The sequence below is a fragment of the Elaeis guineensis genome, chromosome 14, assembly GCF_000442705.2.
Source record: "Elaeis guineensis isolate ETL-2024a chromosome 14, EG11, whole genome shotgun sequence".
In the NCBI taxonomy this organism is placed as follows: domain Eukaryota; kingdom Viridiplantae; phylum Streptophyta; class Magnoliopsida; order Arecales; family Arecaceae; genus Elaeis; species Elaeis guineensis.
In genome coordinates, this window is record NC_026006.2 from 64,185,753 (window position 1) to 64,202,746 (window position 16,994).

Below are 16,994 nucleotides of genomic sequence, written 5' to 3' on the forward strand. Positions count from 1 at the left end.
CTCTTTGGGAGTGAACACGAGCTTCTAAGAGATGGGAAACTTCCCAAAACAACACGCGTTTTTTTTTTTTTTTGTTTACACGGTGTGGCACGTACTTGATAGAGCTTTTCGTTGTTCGGTTGTCTGTGAAGAGTAATACTTTGTGGGCTGCAAAAGCAATATACTATCTAATAATATTGAAATACATAATATATTTAGATAAAATAATCATTCAATTTTTTTAATTTTTAATAATAAAAATATTTTTTATATAATAAAAAAATAATAATAATATTTTTTTAATATTTTATATAATTTTTGATTAATATATATGATATTTTGAACCATATATATTATTTTCTGTATATTTATAATATTTTGAATAATATATATAATTTTTTGATATCTTGTATGACTTTCTATGAGTATGTGTGACATCCTGAATAATATATACGATCTCCTGTGAATATATATGACTTCATAACATCTTATAAATTATATATATTATTCAAAATATCATATATATTCATAGAAGATCATATATATTATTCGAAATGTCATATATATATACTCATATAAAGTGTTCAAGAGTTATATACGCCGTTTAAAACATCATATATATATATATATATATATATATATATATATATATATATATATATATATATATATATAATTATATATATTATTCAAAATATCACATATACTTACAGAAAGTTATTCAAAGTATTATAAATATATATATATTGTTCAAGATATATATATATATATTTACAAAAAATTATAAATATTATTTAAAATATCATATATATTCATAAAAAATTATATAAAATATCAAAAAATTATATATATTATTTAAAATATTATAAATATATAAAATATCATATATATATATATATATATATATATATATATATATATATATATATATATATATATATGATTCAGATATTATATATATTCACATAAAATAATATAAGACATTAAAAAATAATAATATTATATTTTTTATTATATAAAAAAATATTTTTATTATTAAAAATTAAAAAAAATAAATTACATTAAATATGCGTATACTCCGCATCACATTTATTGCAATTTTTTCTGTTTGTGAATGGCGAGCGTTGGTTCGTCTACCCCTCTTCCCTCTTTCTCACGGCCCCCCCTCTACCCTCTTTCTTACGGCCCCACCCAAAAACCCCACACAGTCACAGCTCCATCTCCTTGAGGCCGGATCCTTATCCTCATAAACTTAGCTTCTATTGTTCTTATTGGGTTACAGAACCACGTATGTGCCGTTCTGGCTGAGTCGAGTGACGCCAAGATGGGGGAGGAGACCAAGAAAATTAAAATTATTTATAACTGGATGACACCCTTGTAAAAAGAGGCCTGCCAGTGAAATTGTTTCCTTGCGTTAGGAAATCTCCTGGTGAGAACTGCTCCTTTTTTCCCCAAGATTCCAACAAATCTCCTCTTACATTCTCTAAATATGATAAGAAAACCTTAAATACACGAGATGGCAGTGAAGACAAAATATTGAAATTAACTGAATATCAAGTCATCAAAACCTTTTAATTCTCACGATAAACAAAATAACCAAAGCAAATGCCTCACAACAAAAATGTTTAAAGATCTAGACAACCCCCCAATAGCATCTTCATGCGCTCTCAGTCACCGGATATTCGAACACCACATCTTTCTCACAGAGCTTGCGGTAGACTCCAGTGAATGTTTCCAGCTTATACTCGGTGGTGTTGCGTTCCTTTGGGTCCAGGAAAATCTGTCGCAAGAAATCACCTGTTTTCAGTTTTGTGCAGAAGTAACTGAAACAAAGTTGTCAAATTGCAGAAATCATACATTCTATATGATCTTGAAAAGAACAAAGCCACACCAAAAGAGAAGATAGAAAATTAATTATTTTATAGGCAAATAATAAGGCAAGTAACCAAATAATCGCATCAAAATGCAGCATTATAAAATCAGAACCTCCTACACCAAAATATATTTTTACCTGGTAAGCTCATCAGGTCAGGGATGCAGAAAACACCTCTAGAATTTTTTTGATGCTTTCTTTATCAAGTTGTCAAACGAATCATATCAAGATTATAATTATTAATTATTTATAGACACATTATAGTTATTGATTATTAATATGCAGATTATAATCATGAATAATAACAGACACATCTGCCATTAGCAAGGACCAAACCAAAGAAACACAGTTTATCACTTGCTCCACTATGCTTGCCTCAGCATCTAAAAAGGAAAGAATCATTGTCGTGCCTATATAAAGGATATAAACCTTTTGAACTCTCGTATTCTTTTGGTCATTTTAAGAAACATTATCTCCGCTAGAAAAATCAGATCAATAAGCAGCAACTAGAATATCTAACAACAGAACTCAAGAAACATTAATCACAGAACCTTGATGATCTTGGATCCATCCAAATGATATCTTATACGCTTCCCAACAATTTCTGCTGGGTATACAACATCTTCCAAGGTGGCATCATGAACAGCAGTGAGGGTGCGGCTGCGAGGGCGCACAATAGCTGAACCTTTCTTGGGTGGCCTTAATATCCTTCGCGTTGCAATAAGAATCACATCCTACAAGAGAAAGCAGAGTCAGTAACATGACAAAAACTTAACTTTTAGTTTATAAAATACCAAATAAATATTAACAACAACAACAAACATACAAGAAGCCGACAAAACTATTCTATTTGAAGGCCTTATAGGAATCTGAAATATGCAGAAATTGAAGATAGAGAGCTGAGATAGACAAATTATCTTGATCATTTACCCATGCAATCAAATTGCAGCATCATACTTAGTGTAAATAAAGCACAATTTTTTCCATCACCTAAGGTGACTTTACAGATTTTACTTATTTTCTTTTGATTACTGAAAGAAAATATTACATTTGAAATTACGGAGAAAATACAAAATTCAGATATGCTTTGCGCCAACATTGGCTCACCTAGCCATACAGCAAAGCAGGTTAATATTTCCAGACAGAGTTTTGAGCTTTGGGGAACTCCCAGCAATCTGCAATTCCATGCATCATGAACACTCATGGGATAGCATAAGTACTTTAGCAGCAAACATGCAAGGATTTTGTTGTTTCATCAGAGTCCGTTACAAAGAAGCAATCCCTAAAATGTTTCAACCGAGTCTGTGCAAAGAAGTGAAATCCTTAGAAAACTATAAGACTTCAGAAAAGTGAAGTTGTTCCACCACATGCTTACAACTGAGACACTGAGGCAGATGTATCGACATTGCTGTGATGCCTAATTATTCCATTATCTCCATTCCACTCATATTCACAGAGAAAGCAATGTTTTGAATAATTATCAAAAACATTCTAGGTATTATTCAATTAGTAAACCAAATATACCGGATTCACCTTCTACCGATGAAGTTGAAGAGATATCTAATAATGAAAAATGTTGTGAGACACATGAAAACTGTTAAGACTAGATGCACATAAGCATCAAGCATACAAGAAAAATTGTTCTAAAAACAAATACAAACAGAGAAACACTTGTGGTTCATCAAACATGTTTAAGTCTCTTGTCTCTTTCCTTGTAACAACAGTCAACTTGATTTCAAAAGTCAAGAAGCATTGCAAGTTAGAAAAAGGAAGCATCACCTTGCCACTGAACTTCTTCTCCAACTCTCTTACAAGCCTCACATGAATTTTCCTATAGGCTTTCCGAAGTCTGTAGGGTATATGTATAACAACAGCTTTCCGGTTGCCAGCTACATCCATTTGGCTGCATCAAGCGACCCAGTGCAATTATAAACAACTTCTCTAAGTAGTTGTTCAAAGCATTCATGCAAATACAAATAAACCACACTTACACTGCCGAATTGATGTAAAGGTCTCTCAGGTCACTCTTCAACTCCTGGTTATTGTTCTCCAAATCAAATAAAGCCTGCAATAAAACAACAAATTTTTAGAATCTACAAGCACAAGCTTGAAACGTTTAAATTCATGCACAACTAACCTGAGCAACACTCTCCTCAAACTCAGATGGCTCAAGGTCCTTGTCCTTCTGAATTTTCTTCCTTGCGGTAAACATTTTGATCCGCCCTGCAATGTAAACCTACAAAAGGGAATAGCAGAAAGACCAAATCAAGAATTAAAACAACTAACATTCATCAGAAGCCAACATCCTTAAACAGCTTTTCAACCTTTAAAAAAAAAAAAAAGTATGTCTCTCACTGCTTAATAAGAATATCTTGCTAATCATCTATGCAAATATGCAATCAAAAGACATGCCCTCTCCTGTAAATAATGCAAATTAAGCACTCTATAGTCCAACAGTCACGAATAATGCCCTCAAAAATGATTTAATAGGTCAATCTTAATAAGGACATCTTGCTACTCATCTATGCAAATATGCAATCAAGAGACATGCCAACTCCCGTAAATAATGTAAATTAAGTACTCTATAGTCCAGCAGTAACGAATAATGCCCTCAAAGGTGATTTTAATAGGTCAATTTAAATCCATAAGAAAGTTTAGAAGAAAGCCAACCTATCAAGACCATATATCTGGGACAAAGGAATGATACCATCAGCATGCTTTTTTACAAACACAACCAGTATATTCGTCGTCATACGATGCCATTAGGGCGCATGAATATGGAGCTAGACATATAAAAATGAAAATAGAATACAAGATGATGTAGACTGACAGATATATGCTGAATCTTTCCCACTAAAAACCGTATAGGATGCATTTTGTAAACCGGATATAAAGACATACACAACTGAAATTTCATTAAAACAAATCTTTACATCTCAAATGCGACCATAGTTATATCCGAAATATTAGGTTGATTCTACAAGCATCACCAAATCCGTAGATTGATGGTTTGACAAAAATGGATATTCTGATAAAAAGTTCCGTTTGTTCCACACCTAAGCATACACCACATTGATAGAACTTTTTGAAATTCTTTTTTTTTAATTTCATCCTGCTCACAGTCTTCCACAGTAATGAAATCTAAAACGAAAACATGTTTGCGTCAAATGACACGAGAACTAAAAAAGGGGGAAAAATCAAATTTTTACAATGATAGTATTAAGGAAAAACTCACAAGCAATGCTAATGGAGACAAAATTTGAAAAAACCGAAAACCCAGCAACAGAGAGACTGAGATCGACTCCTACGATGCGTGGATCCGGAAAAGAAAATGAAAGCAGGGAGAACCGTAGCTTGCGGGGAGTAAGGAAGTACCTTGCGCGAGGGGGGGGGGGCGCGAGTCAAGAGAGAGTGAGAGAGAGATCGCAACGGCGCCTAGGGCTTCTATTCGAGCCAAGGCCCGCCATGAAGGCCCCCAGGGTTGGACATTTTTACCCTTGCGGCTTAACATTGAGACTTCAGCGATAATCGACGTCAGTGTACTCATCGGTTGAATCAAGACCGTCCAGCAGCCTTGACGATCACGGCGCTCTGAACGGAATCAGAAGGGTGTCAAATGTTCGTGTACCATGTTCTTTCTTTCTATCTTTTGATATTCGAGGTCTGTTTGGCCAAACTATAAAAATCAATTTATTTAAAAATTATTTTTTTAAAATAAAATTTATAAAAAATATCATAAAAAAAAATCGTTTGTTTGACAAATTTTTTATATTTTTAACTGTCAAATTATGAAAAAATATATATTTATTATAAATAATAGAAATATTAGATAAAAATAAATAGAGATAATTATGATAAATAATGATTTTAAGTAAAGATATTTTTATCTTGAAAAAATTAATTTTTTGCTTATACTTCTGCTTACAATGAAAAGTTTCAATTTTCTTCTTCCTTCCTAGAGAAGAAAAACTGCTTCTGCCATCACTCAGAGGTAGATTATTTTTTAAAATAAATTTTATCAAACATTTTTTTTTTCATAATAAATATTTTTTTAAAAAATAAGTAGCTTCTTGTTCTCCAAAAGCTTGACCAAACAGGCCTTTAGAGAGGTCGGATATAAGCGGGATATGATACGAGATCATCGGACAACTTAAATTCTACCCGTTACATAAATAGATCTGGAATCTAACATTGAATCTGGTCTTTTACTAAACATATATACATTCATATAAGATATTTAATAAATAAATTATATTAGATTAAAGAGGTTAAATAAATTTATAATAAATTATGTTTTTGATTTTTAAACTAGATTGAATTTTTTTAAATAGTTTCTAAACCACAAAAAGATAAAGTTTAGTCTCCAAACTACCTGAACCGATTTAATGTTATCCTCAGATGCAACTGTGATTTTTTTTTCTTATCGAAAATCTGATGTAGCAAACTAAGATGTTTACGTGAAGTATCTTTTGCTCGCATGGATCAATCGACAACACTGACATAGCTTAAAATATTTAAAAAAAATATTACTGATGTAGCTAAGATCTCTAATTGCAGAAGACATCCTCGACAATAGTCTTCCTAAAATCCATCAAATGTTATCTATGCCCTTTATCTCTTCTCTTTCCATCCTTTCTCTCCAATTCCAAAAACAAATCCGGTGATAGCATCCACGTGGTATGTGAAAAAACCACAAGATCCTAACCATCTCTATGTTGCCCCCCGACAGTAGCAGCACCATGAGGGAGAAGGAGTTGACGATGAAATTAGTAGTCATGTGCTAGGTGTGGCTGCCATCAATCTAGCTGGTGGGGATAAACATAAAGCCCACATGGTTGCCAACATAGACGAGCTGAAACATGTTGTCATAGTGGGAGAAGGCGTGATGCGGTAGGGGTTGCACCACCATATACGAGGCGAAGGCGAAGTTGACGGTGTCGTTGGTGGCGGAGAAGATCGGGACTGAACGTTGTCCACCTAGATCTTAGGATCCCAGGGCCGGAAGAAGGTAAGGAAAACCGCCATCAGTGCCGCAGCTGCAAGGATTAAGAACACTATCACCACCATGCGAGATGTGAGGTTCATCTTCCCTCTACTACCGCTATTAGTTCATTTCTTGAAAATTCTCTCTCCTCTCTCTATTTTCTTCATTGCTCGGTTCTCTCCGGATGTGATCTTGGAATCGGAGAGAAAGTGATGGAAAGAGGAGAAGTAAGGGGCGGAGATAATATTTGAGGGCTCGTTCTTTTATGGGTAAATATCATGAGAAAGTTGGTCAACTTTTTTATTGACCAACTTACCTATGTTCTCACAGATTTTAAGATGGGTAAATTATTTTCCATGGGTGGCATTTACCCATGAAATAGGAGGAAAATTTTATCCATCCAGGAGATGGCTAAATGATTTTCCCATCAACCGGTAAAGTGATCTCTTAATTTTATTCCTAAAATATTCTTTTTCTCGTTTCCGATGCTCTATTGTTAATGCCTAATAACTCAGACTAATAAAATATATCTTTATTAGAAGTTGATAATTTTATTATGTTAGGATAATTTGGTATAGACTAAAAGCTTAGTTTGGTACAAAAAAAAATTACTTAGTTTGGTACAAAAAAAATTAAGTTTTATAAATAAATCATCAAATTTGACCCAAGAAGCATAAAGGGTATTATGGAAAATATGGATAAAGTTTAGCAACTTACCCGGAAAAGTAATAATGCAAAAGAACATGGGTAACAGATTTCAAAGCCACTTTCCCATGTATAAAAGAACATAGGTAAGTTTTTTTTCCTGTCTAAATATTACCTGGAAAATACTTACCCAGAAAAATATAGTTTCATGGGTAAATCTTGACGTGCCCAGGCCTAAATAACTATCTTGTGTAGGTAAGAATAAAGGTTGGAGCACAGAAAAAGAGAAAAAAATAAATAAATAAAAGAAATCTTTGAAATCTGATTGATAAGAAAATCGCCACAATCAGATCACAAAGGGGTAGAACGCCACACTCAAGAAAAGAAGAATGTGAGTGATAAGTTCTAGGATTTATAACTCGCCACTAACACACAGGGGTTAGATAAGAGAAATCAGCAACACTCATTTTTATTTATTGAAATCTGAATTGAATACATAGGTCGCCTTCCTTTATATAGATAAGAGAGGAAACATAAAACATTCAGTAAATGAAAGGAAATAACAGAATTTGACTATCATAGAAATGATGTGGCTATATCTTGCTACAAAAGAAATAATAGTGGCCGTATCTTACTACTATGGAAATGATGGTGGCTGGAGATCATGGTGAATTAGGAAGAACAAAATAACTTTGGCTGCATCTTGCTACTATGAAAATGATGGTGGCTGGAGATTATGGTGAATTAGGAAGAACAAAACAACCTTGATTGCGTCTTGCTATTATGAAAATGATGGTGGCTGGAGATCATGGTGAATTAGGAAGAACAAAACAAGCTTCTAAACTCGGCTCTTTTTCCAAGCAATAATTTCTTTCAAATTCCTGCCAAATCTGATTCGCACCATATCATGCTTCTACGCACGTGAGCAAAATCATCAATTTGGCTCTTGGATCCATATATGGCATGTGATCATCTCTTTCTTCATGATGGTGTACATCATTTCTCCCTTGTTGAGTAGGATTTGCCCTCAAATCCAAGTATTCCTTATCATCCAAACTATCTTCCAAGTAAGGAGAAAGATCTCGAACATTGAATGTAGCGGACACATTGTAGTCACCAGGCAATTCAATCTTGTAAGCATTGTCATTCACTTTCTCAACACTCAGAATGGACCATCAGCACGCGGCATGAGCTTAGATTTTCTTTGGTTTGGAAATCATTCTTTGCGAAGATGTATCCAAACAAGATCACCTGGAGCCAAGCGAACTTGTTTTCTTCCTCTGTTGGCTGCCTTCTCATAAGCCGCATTCTTCCTCTCAATCTGCTCCTTGACGCTCTTATGCATGGACTTAACCAACTCAGCTTTCTTCTTCCCATCCATACAAACTATTTTGCTGATTGAAAGTGGTGCCAAATCAAGTGGGGTGATAGGATTAAACCCATAAACCACTTCAAAAGGAGAATACTTAGTAGTGCTATGAATACTACGATTGTAAGCAAACTCAACATAAGCCAAACACTCATCCCAATTCTTCATATTCTTGTTAACAACAGTACGAAGCAAAGAAGAGAGGGTACGATCTACCACTTCGGTCTGACCATCGATTTGTGGGTGACAAGTCGTGCTGAAGAGCAATCTAGTACCGAGCTTCTTCCACAAGGTCTTCCAAAAGTAACTCAAGAACTTGACATCTCGATCAGACACAATGCCCTTTGGTACACCATGAAGACGTACTATCTCTTTGAAAAATAATTCTGCAACATGTGAAGCATCATCGGTTCTGTGGCATGGCACGAAATGAGATATTTTTGAAAATCGATCCACAACCACCAAAATCGAATCCTTCCTCCTTTGTGTTCTTGGCAGCCCAAGTACAAAATCCATACTCAAATCTGCCCATGGTTGATTTGGTACAGGTAGCGGCATATACAACCCTTGTGAAGTCTCTTTGCTCTTCGCCTTTTTACAGGTAACGCACCTCTCAATGACGTGATGCACATCACGAATCATAACTGGCCAATAAAAGTGCTCTTTCACCATCTTCAATGTTTTCTTCTCTCCAAAATGACCCGCCAATCTGCCACCATGAGCTTCTCTCACCAAAAGCTCTCGAATAGAACTGTTAGGAATGCACAGCCGACCTGACTTAAACAAGTATCCGTCATGCCTGTAATAGCCATTTACAGCTCCTTTCTCGCACTCTTCATAAATATTTGTAAATTTTGGATCGTCCTTGTATCGATCTATAATCAACTCAAATCTCATTAGTTTAGTATTAAGCAATGAAAGCAAAGCATACCTCCTGGAAAGTGCATCAGCCACGATATTGACATTTTCTTTTTTGTATTTGATCACATAAGGAAAGGTTTCCAAGAATTCCATCCACTTGGCATGTCTACGATTCAGCTTGCTTTGTCCTTTCAAGTGCTTCAAAGATTCATGATCAGTATGGATGACGAACTCCTTTGGCAATAAATAATGTTGCCAAGTCTCCAAAGCCCGAATCAGAGCGTAGAACTCCTTGTCATAGACAGAGTAGCTCAAGCTTGCACCATTCAACTTCTCACTGAAATATGCTATGGGACGCCCTTCTTGCATCAGAACAGCTCCAATGCCCACACCGGAGGCATCACATTCTACCTCAAAAGTCTTGAAAAAGTCGGGTAGAGCTAGAATGGGTGCTGAACTCAACTTCTCCTTGATCAACTCGAAGCTCCTTTGGGCTGCTTCAGTCCATTTGAATTCTCCTCCTTTCTTGATGCATTCAGTGATAGGAGCAAGAATAGTGCTGAAGTTCCTCACAAACCTCCGATAAAAGGATGCTAGACCATGAAAACTCCTCACTTCAGATACATTAGTAGGAACAGGCCACTCCTTGATCGCTTTCACCTTTTCTTCATCAACTTCCACTCCATGTTGTGACACAACATAGCCAAGAAAGACTATGCGATCCTGACAAAAATGATACTTTTTGAGGTTGCCATATAGCTTCTCTTGTCGCAGAACCTCAAAAATATCCCTGAGGTGCTCCATATGCTCTTCCTGATTTCTGCTAAAAATTAGAATATCATCAAAATATACAACCACAAAATCACCAATAAACTTACGCAGTACATGATTCATCAATCTCATGAATGTGCTAGGTACGTTGGACAAGCCAAATGGCATGACCGTTCACTCATACAATCCGAACTTGGTCTTGAATGCGGTCTTCCATTCATCACCTTCCTTCATGCGAATCTGATGGTATCCGCTCCTAAGGTCTATTTTTGAGAAGACCTTAGCTCCATTCAACTCATCAAGCATATCATCCAGTCGCGGGATTGGATAGCGATATTTTATTGTGATCTTGTTTATCGCCCTACTATCCACGCACATCCGCATAGATCCATCCTTCTTTGGTACCAACAGAGCTGGTACTGAACATGGGCTCATAGACTCCCTCACATAACCCTTCTCCAAAAGATCCGCAACTTGCCGCTGCAACTCTTTGGCCTCCTCGGGATTGCATCTATAGGCTGGTCTATTTGGTAGGGCAAACCCTGGAATGAGATCAATCTGATGCTCGATTCCTCTGATTGGTGGCAATCCTTTTGGTAATTCTTCCGGGAACACATCTATAAATTCCTCCAAGATCTCCTTCATTTGTGGTGGAAGGGAGACTTCTTCACTTGGAACCTGCTTAGCTACAAGAACAAAAATAATTTCATGGTTAGTCAAAACTCGCTTCACTTCCCCCTTGTTGGCAAATAGATTCTCTTTCTTGCCCTTTTCAATCACAAGCTGATCCTTCTGGATCTGTTGCGGGCTAAGTGATGCCAACACTATGTTCTTCCCATTCTTGGTAAATGAATAGGTATTTTTGAAGCCGTGATGAATAGCCCTCCGATCGTACTGCCAAGACCTTCTCAAAAAAAGATGGCTGGCTTTTATAGGAACCACATCACAAACAACCTCATCTTTGTAGGACTTGCCAATAGAGAAAGGTACTACAACCTACTTTGTAACCTTCACATCACCATCGTCAGTAAGCCATTGCAATCTATAGGGACGGGGATGCTTCATAGTCACCAAATTAAGTTTTTCTACCAAAATAGTAGAAGCCATATTGGTACAGCTACCTCCATCAATGATAACACCACATACCTTATCATGGATGGTGCACCTGGTATGGAAGATATTTTCGCGCTACTCATCATCCACTTTGGCTTGTAGGTTCAGGTTGCGACGAATAACCAACAGCTCTCCTTCATCTGCAAACTCCACATAATCTTCTTTTACCTCTTCCAAAATAGCCTCATCTTCATTTTCAATTTCTTCTTGTGACTCTCGAATGAACATCACCTTCTTGTTTGGACATTCAGAGGCTATATGACCGTAACTAAGACACTTGAAACACTTGATATCTCGACTTCGTCTGGGAGGTTGTGAATTCCCCACCTCTTTTTCTTTGGCTGTATCTGTGACTCGCTTGCTAGAATCACCTTTTTCTACTTGTTTTGGCACCGTCTTAGGGACGAACCATGGTGATAAGGAAGATGAGTTGGTAGTCTTACTTGGCTTACTTACACCACGCTTGCACTATCTCTCCACCTTAACAGCAAGTTTGATCACATCGTCAAGGAACACATAAGATGCAACTCCACCGTATCAGCAATCTCCTTATTCAAGCCTCCTAAGAACCTTGCAATGGTCTGTTCTTGAGGTTCTCGCAAATCGCATCTCATCATCAGCATCTCAAATTCTTTGACATAATCCTCAACACACATCCCCCCTTGTCTCAAGCTTTGTAACTTGATGTACAGCTCCTGCTTATAATATTGAGGGACAAATCGCTTCTCCATGATCCGCTTCATAAGCCTCCAGTTTCGGATCTCCTCTTCTCCATCCCTCCTATGCTGAGCTTTCACATTCTCCCATCAAAGATTAGCATAATCAGTGAATTCAAGGGCAGCAAGTTATATTTTTTTACCTCAGAATAGTCTTGACATTCAAAGACCTTCTCCACACGTTGCACCCATTCCAGATATTCTTCGGGTGAGCTGGTTCCTTTAAAGGATGGGATCCTCATCTTAATATTGTCTCCCAAACTCCTTTGCTGCCGCCTTTGCCATGGGTGTTCCTCCACACCATCATCATCTCCGGATTCGTCATACTCCTCTTCATCATTGCGATCAACTCGTCGTGGTGCTGGATGGCCATGCCGCTGTGGTGGTGGGGGAAGTGTTGCCAACCGCTCAAACGCTTGTGTTAGGCGATTGAGTTGTTCCATCATCTCTTCTTGACGCCACTGGAGCCCCATAATCTGAGCTTGTTCCAGACTCATGCCTCTAGGAATGACAGGGGTCTCGTCTCCTTTAGACATGATTTGGATGTCAAATACTCCCTCAGGCTCTGATACCAAACTGATGTGCCTAGGCCTAAATAACTATCTTGAATAGGTAAGAATAAAGGTTGGAGCACAGAAAAAGAGAAAAAAAAAGAAATCTTTGAAATCTGATTGATAAGAAAATCGTCACAATCAGATCACAAAGGGGTAGAACGTCACACTCAAGAAAAGAAGAATGTGAGTGATAAGTTCTAGGATTTATAACTCGCCACTAACACACAGGGGTTAGATAAGAGAAATCAGCAACACTCATTTTCATTTATTGAAATCTGAATTGAATACATAGGTCGCCTCCCTTTATATAGATAAGAGAGGAAACATAAAACATTCAGTAAATGGAAGGAAATAACAGAATTTGACTATCATAGAAATGATGTGGCTATATCTTGCTACAAAGAAAATAATAGTGGCCGTATCTTGCTACTATGGAAATGATGGTGGCTGGAGATCATGGTGAATTAGGAAGAACAAAATAACTTTGGCTGCATCTTGCTACTATGGAAATGATGGTGGCTGGAGATCATGGTGAATTAGGAAGAACAAAATAACCTTGATTGCGTCTTGCTATTATGGAAATGATGGTGGCTGGAGATCATGGTGAATTAGGAAGAACAAAACAAGCTTCTAAACTCGGCTCTTTTTCCAAGCAATAATTTCTTTCAAATTTCTGCCAAATCTGATTCGCACCATATCATGCTTCTACGCATGTGAGCAAAATCATCAATTTGACTCTTGGATCCATATATGGCATGTGATCATCTCTTTCTTCATGATGGTGTATATCAAATCTTTTACCTACAAAAGAACGGGCCCTTGGTGGGTTTTAGGGAAGCTGAGGAAGAAGATGATTGCTGCTCGGAGGGGAAGAGGATATCTTCTGAAATTAAAAATTTTGGTTAGCTTAGCAATATTTTTTTCAAAATATTTTAAGCCACGTCAAGTCAGTTGGGTTATGCGAGTATAAGGTACTCTATGTAAGTATCGGATGCGACGAGAGAAAATTATTGAAATCATGCCGAAAGATAATATTAAATCAGTTTAAATAATTTAGATATTGAACTTTAACTTTTTATAATTTAGGGATGATATCAGAAAATCTGATTTAGTTCAAAATTAAAAATATAATTTATTCTAAATTTTAAATAATTTAAATAAATTTTAAATTTTTTATATAAATCTTAAATAATTTAAATAGATTAAATAAAATAGATCATAATTATGTCGCTTAGTCTAACTATTTATTATGTCAAAATGGATTAAACATGTTGGTGGATGTCTGGTCAGGACACCACCTCCTAGGATCTTTTCGATATCGTGCATCATAAAAAGAAGAAAGAAAAAATAAAATAGAAAATAATTAAATACGTGGATCAGACAAAAATTGACTCATCTCCATAGGGCATGCAAGTTTCACTATGAGAAAAGAAAAAAATTACAATAGGAGATCACACCTTCAATTCTTGTATACCAAATCTCTCCCTCACAGAAAATTCTCTCTCACAAAAGCTCTCTATAGAAAAATCCTCTTGAACCCCTGAAGCGATGGATGTCCACTGTCCAACAGTCTGCCTGAAGCTCCTGCTTCTATCGGTGTCGTGCTTCTCTTCCCTGGGTTCTCTGCCGAACAAAACCGCACACCATGCCTTCTGTTTCGTGAACAGGGCCTTATAAAGGCTTAAAACCCAGGCTATATCGGAATCACATTTCTGATGGGACCTGTGAAGATCTCGACCATCCGATCATGCCTCAAATCAGAAATTGGCTATTGGATTGCATCCGATCATGCCAGATCATGCATCTGTTCTCCCAGGGATGGCTCACAGCCGTTCGATCGCGATCATGAACTCTCTAAGCCATCCGATCGTGCATCGGTATATGGAATAACCTGTAGATCGTGAAAAACCTTGCCCAGTCCATGGTGGACCACGAGAACCCGATGGGAAATGCCCTCACAGTCATGCACCATCCGGTCCACCATGGATTAAAATACCCGCAGCCTGCTCCTGCATGCGTGCGTGAGCCCGACCGTGCGTGCGAACTCCCTAAGCCATCCGATCATGCATCGGTCTACAGAATAACCTGTAGACCACTAGAAACAGAGGAGAAATGTTGCCCGATCCATGGTGGACCACGAGAACCCAATGGGAAACGCCCTCATGGTCCATGCACCCATCGGTGCACCGCCCGGTCCACCATGGATTAGGATACCCGCAGCCTGCTCCCGCACGTGCGCGTGAGCCTAGCCACGCCCACGCACGTGCCTGAGCTTGGGCCGCACTTCCGCGGCCGGGCCGCGCGCTGCCGCATGTGGCCACACCACCGTGCCTTCGCCGGCCTCCATCGCTTCGAATTTCATGCCAATTTCAATCGAGCGTATCTCGATCATTCAGACTCCGTTTGAGGTGATTTTGAGCTCGTTGGACTCCATTCGTCATCATGGATCTCATTGTGGACTCAATATGGATCGAATCTCGAGGTATCAAATTCTAACAATCTCTATCTCGACTCGATATTCGACCTTCTCCTAATTTTGAGAGCTTTTGAATCTCCTCACCCCCATGCCCTAGGACAATCGTCTCCTGATCATGGATGGGCAAACATGAGAGTCGAGCCAAGCTACTTTATTCCATCTCCATCGTATACTGTGTTCCTCTTGATTTGAGACCTGCTCGGGGTATCATCTTGCGGCAATAGGAATCTCATATTATAATATTGTCTCTCATCCTCTCGAGTCTCGTGTCTCATGCCTGATCCACCTCTACTTAGAGCTCCATCTCGCTTTGGACTTCTCGTGGTTCTTGAAGCTCCACCTCGCATTGGGCTCTCCGTCAGGTAGTATTATCCTCTCGTCTTCTTCTTTCCCTCTAGAATAATCCTATCACTATGCAATACCTTCAGGATTCCTCCACCAGCTATCGTCTTGTAGCCTCTCCAATCCGGTCTGCTCAGTGAGATCAGATTTTGTCAAAAATCATGTATGTACCGGATCTCTCCCAATCTCCTCACTGCACCATCATGTGTCCTCCAGCTGACAGTCCAAATACCTCTGATCGCATAGCTCGATCCATCCAGCAGATAAATAGTACCCTCACTGCTCTTCAGAGAGTCAAACTGCTCCTCTTTGTAATATACATGATTGGTACATGCAGAATCTAAAATTTACTGCTAGAAAGAAGTAGATATCTCATCAGATATCTTTAGGACATCACCCTCTGAATTGCTACTGACCGTCGCTGCAGTAGCCCTCGTCCGATCCTTGAGTTGAGAGCAATTTCTGATTAGATGCCCAAACTCGTCACATCGGTAATATCTGGTCTTACTCAAGTCCCTCGTCCTGAACTTGGACCGTCCTCATTGCGATCTTCTATCGCTCCGTCTACCACCTCCTGCTCCTTCAAAAACCACCAAAGCTGAGCTGCCACCACCTGAGCTCGAAGCTGGGTTCTCCCTCCTGAGAACCTCATTCTGGAGAATCACCGCTGTGATCTCGTTCATCTTGATGATGCTCTTCTCCACTAGAAAAGCAGTCATCAAAAACTCATACGAAGGAAAAAGCGATGCTAGCAAGACCAGCACCCTAGTCTTCTCCTCAATTTTTTCGCCAATGCTGAGGAGGTCGGTAAGGATCTTCTGAAAGTGGCTGAGATGTTCTTGCATGCTCTGTCCTTCAGTCATCCGCAGCTAGTAGAACCGCCTCCAAAGGAAAAAAATATCGGTGAGAGACTTCGCCATATATAACTCCTCGAGCTTCAACCACAGTACCATCGAAGAGGTCTCACCAAGCATATGGATCACCACCTTATCTGCTAGGTATATGTGGATAGTACTCACCACCTGTATCTGGCGCTGCCTCTAATCCTGCACCTTCATAGTAGTCGACTTCTCTTTGCATAAGAGAGCATCGATCAACCCTTGGTGGATAAGTACATCCTTCACCCTTGTCTGCCATAAGGAGAAATTACTCTTTTCATTAAATTTGTTGATCTCCATCTTGATTGATCCTGTCTTCTCCATTTTCAATCTTGCTCACCACCGTTGCAATCTGTATTTTGGTACCGTCTCGCTCTGATACCACTTATTGATGGATGTCTGGGCAGGACACCACCTCCTAGGATCTTTTGGA

General features: G+C 38.1%; 1 protein-coding gene across 2 annotated transcripts; it reads right to left on the minus strand.

Annotated features, from left to right (window-relative positions):
* Positions 1-1,496: 1,496 nt before the first annotated feature.
* On the minus strand, positions 1,497-5,339 carry LOC105057155 (small ribosomal subunit protein eS7). Of its 2 annotated transcripts, none has more exons than XM_010939643.4 (6): positions 5,228-5,339; positions 3,990-4,088; positions 3,844-3,917; positions 3,632-3,755; positions 2,404-2,586; positions 1,497-1,759 (listed from the first exon to the last, which is right to left on the minus strand). In XM_010939643.4, the coding sequence occupies exons 2-6, from the start codon at positions 4,062-4,064 to the stop codon at positions 1,637-1,639; spliced, it is 579 nt and encodes a 192-aa protein (XP_010937945.1). In that variant the 5' UTR covers positions 4,065-4,088; positions 5,228-5,339; the 3' UTR covers positions 1,497-1,636. The 2 variants fall into 2 exon arrangements, with proteins under 2 accessions (XP_010937945.1, XP_010937946.1); XM_010939644.3 differs by lacking the exon at positions 5,228-5,339 and adding an exon at positions 5,088-5,177.
* Positions 5,340-16,994: the final 11,655 nt, after the last annotated feature.

Excerpts from the sequence above, each read along its gene's own strand:
- LOC105057155 (XM_010939643.4), bottom strand. The coding sequence starts at position 4,064 with ATGTTTACCGCAAGGAAGAAAATTCAGAAGGACAAGGACCTTGAGCCA. Across the intron at positions 3,918-3,989 it reads TTGAGGAGAGTGTTGCTCAG|GCTTTATTTGATTTGGAGAA; the intron begins GTTAGTTGTGCA and ends GTTTTATTGCAG. Across the intron at positions 3,756-3,843 it reads CTTTACATCAATTCGGCAGT|CCAAATGGATGTAGCTGGCA; the intron begins GTAAGTGTGGTT and ends CGCTTGATGCAG.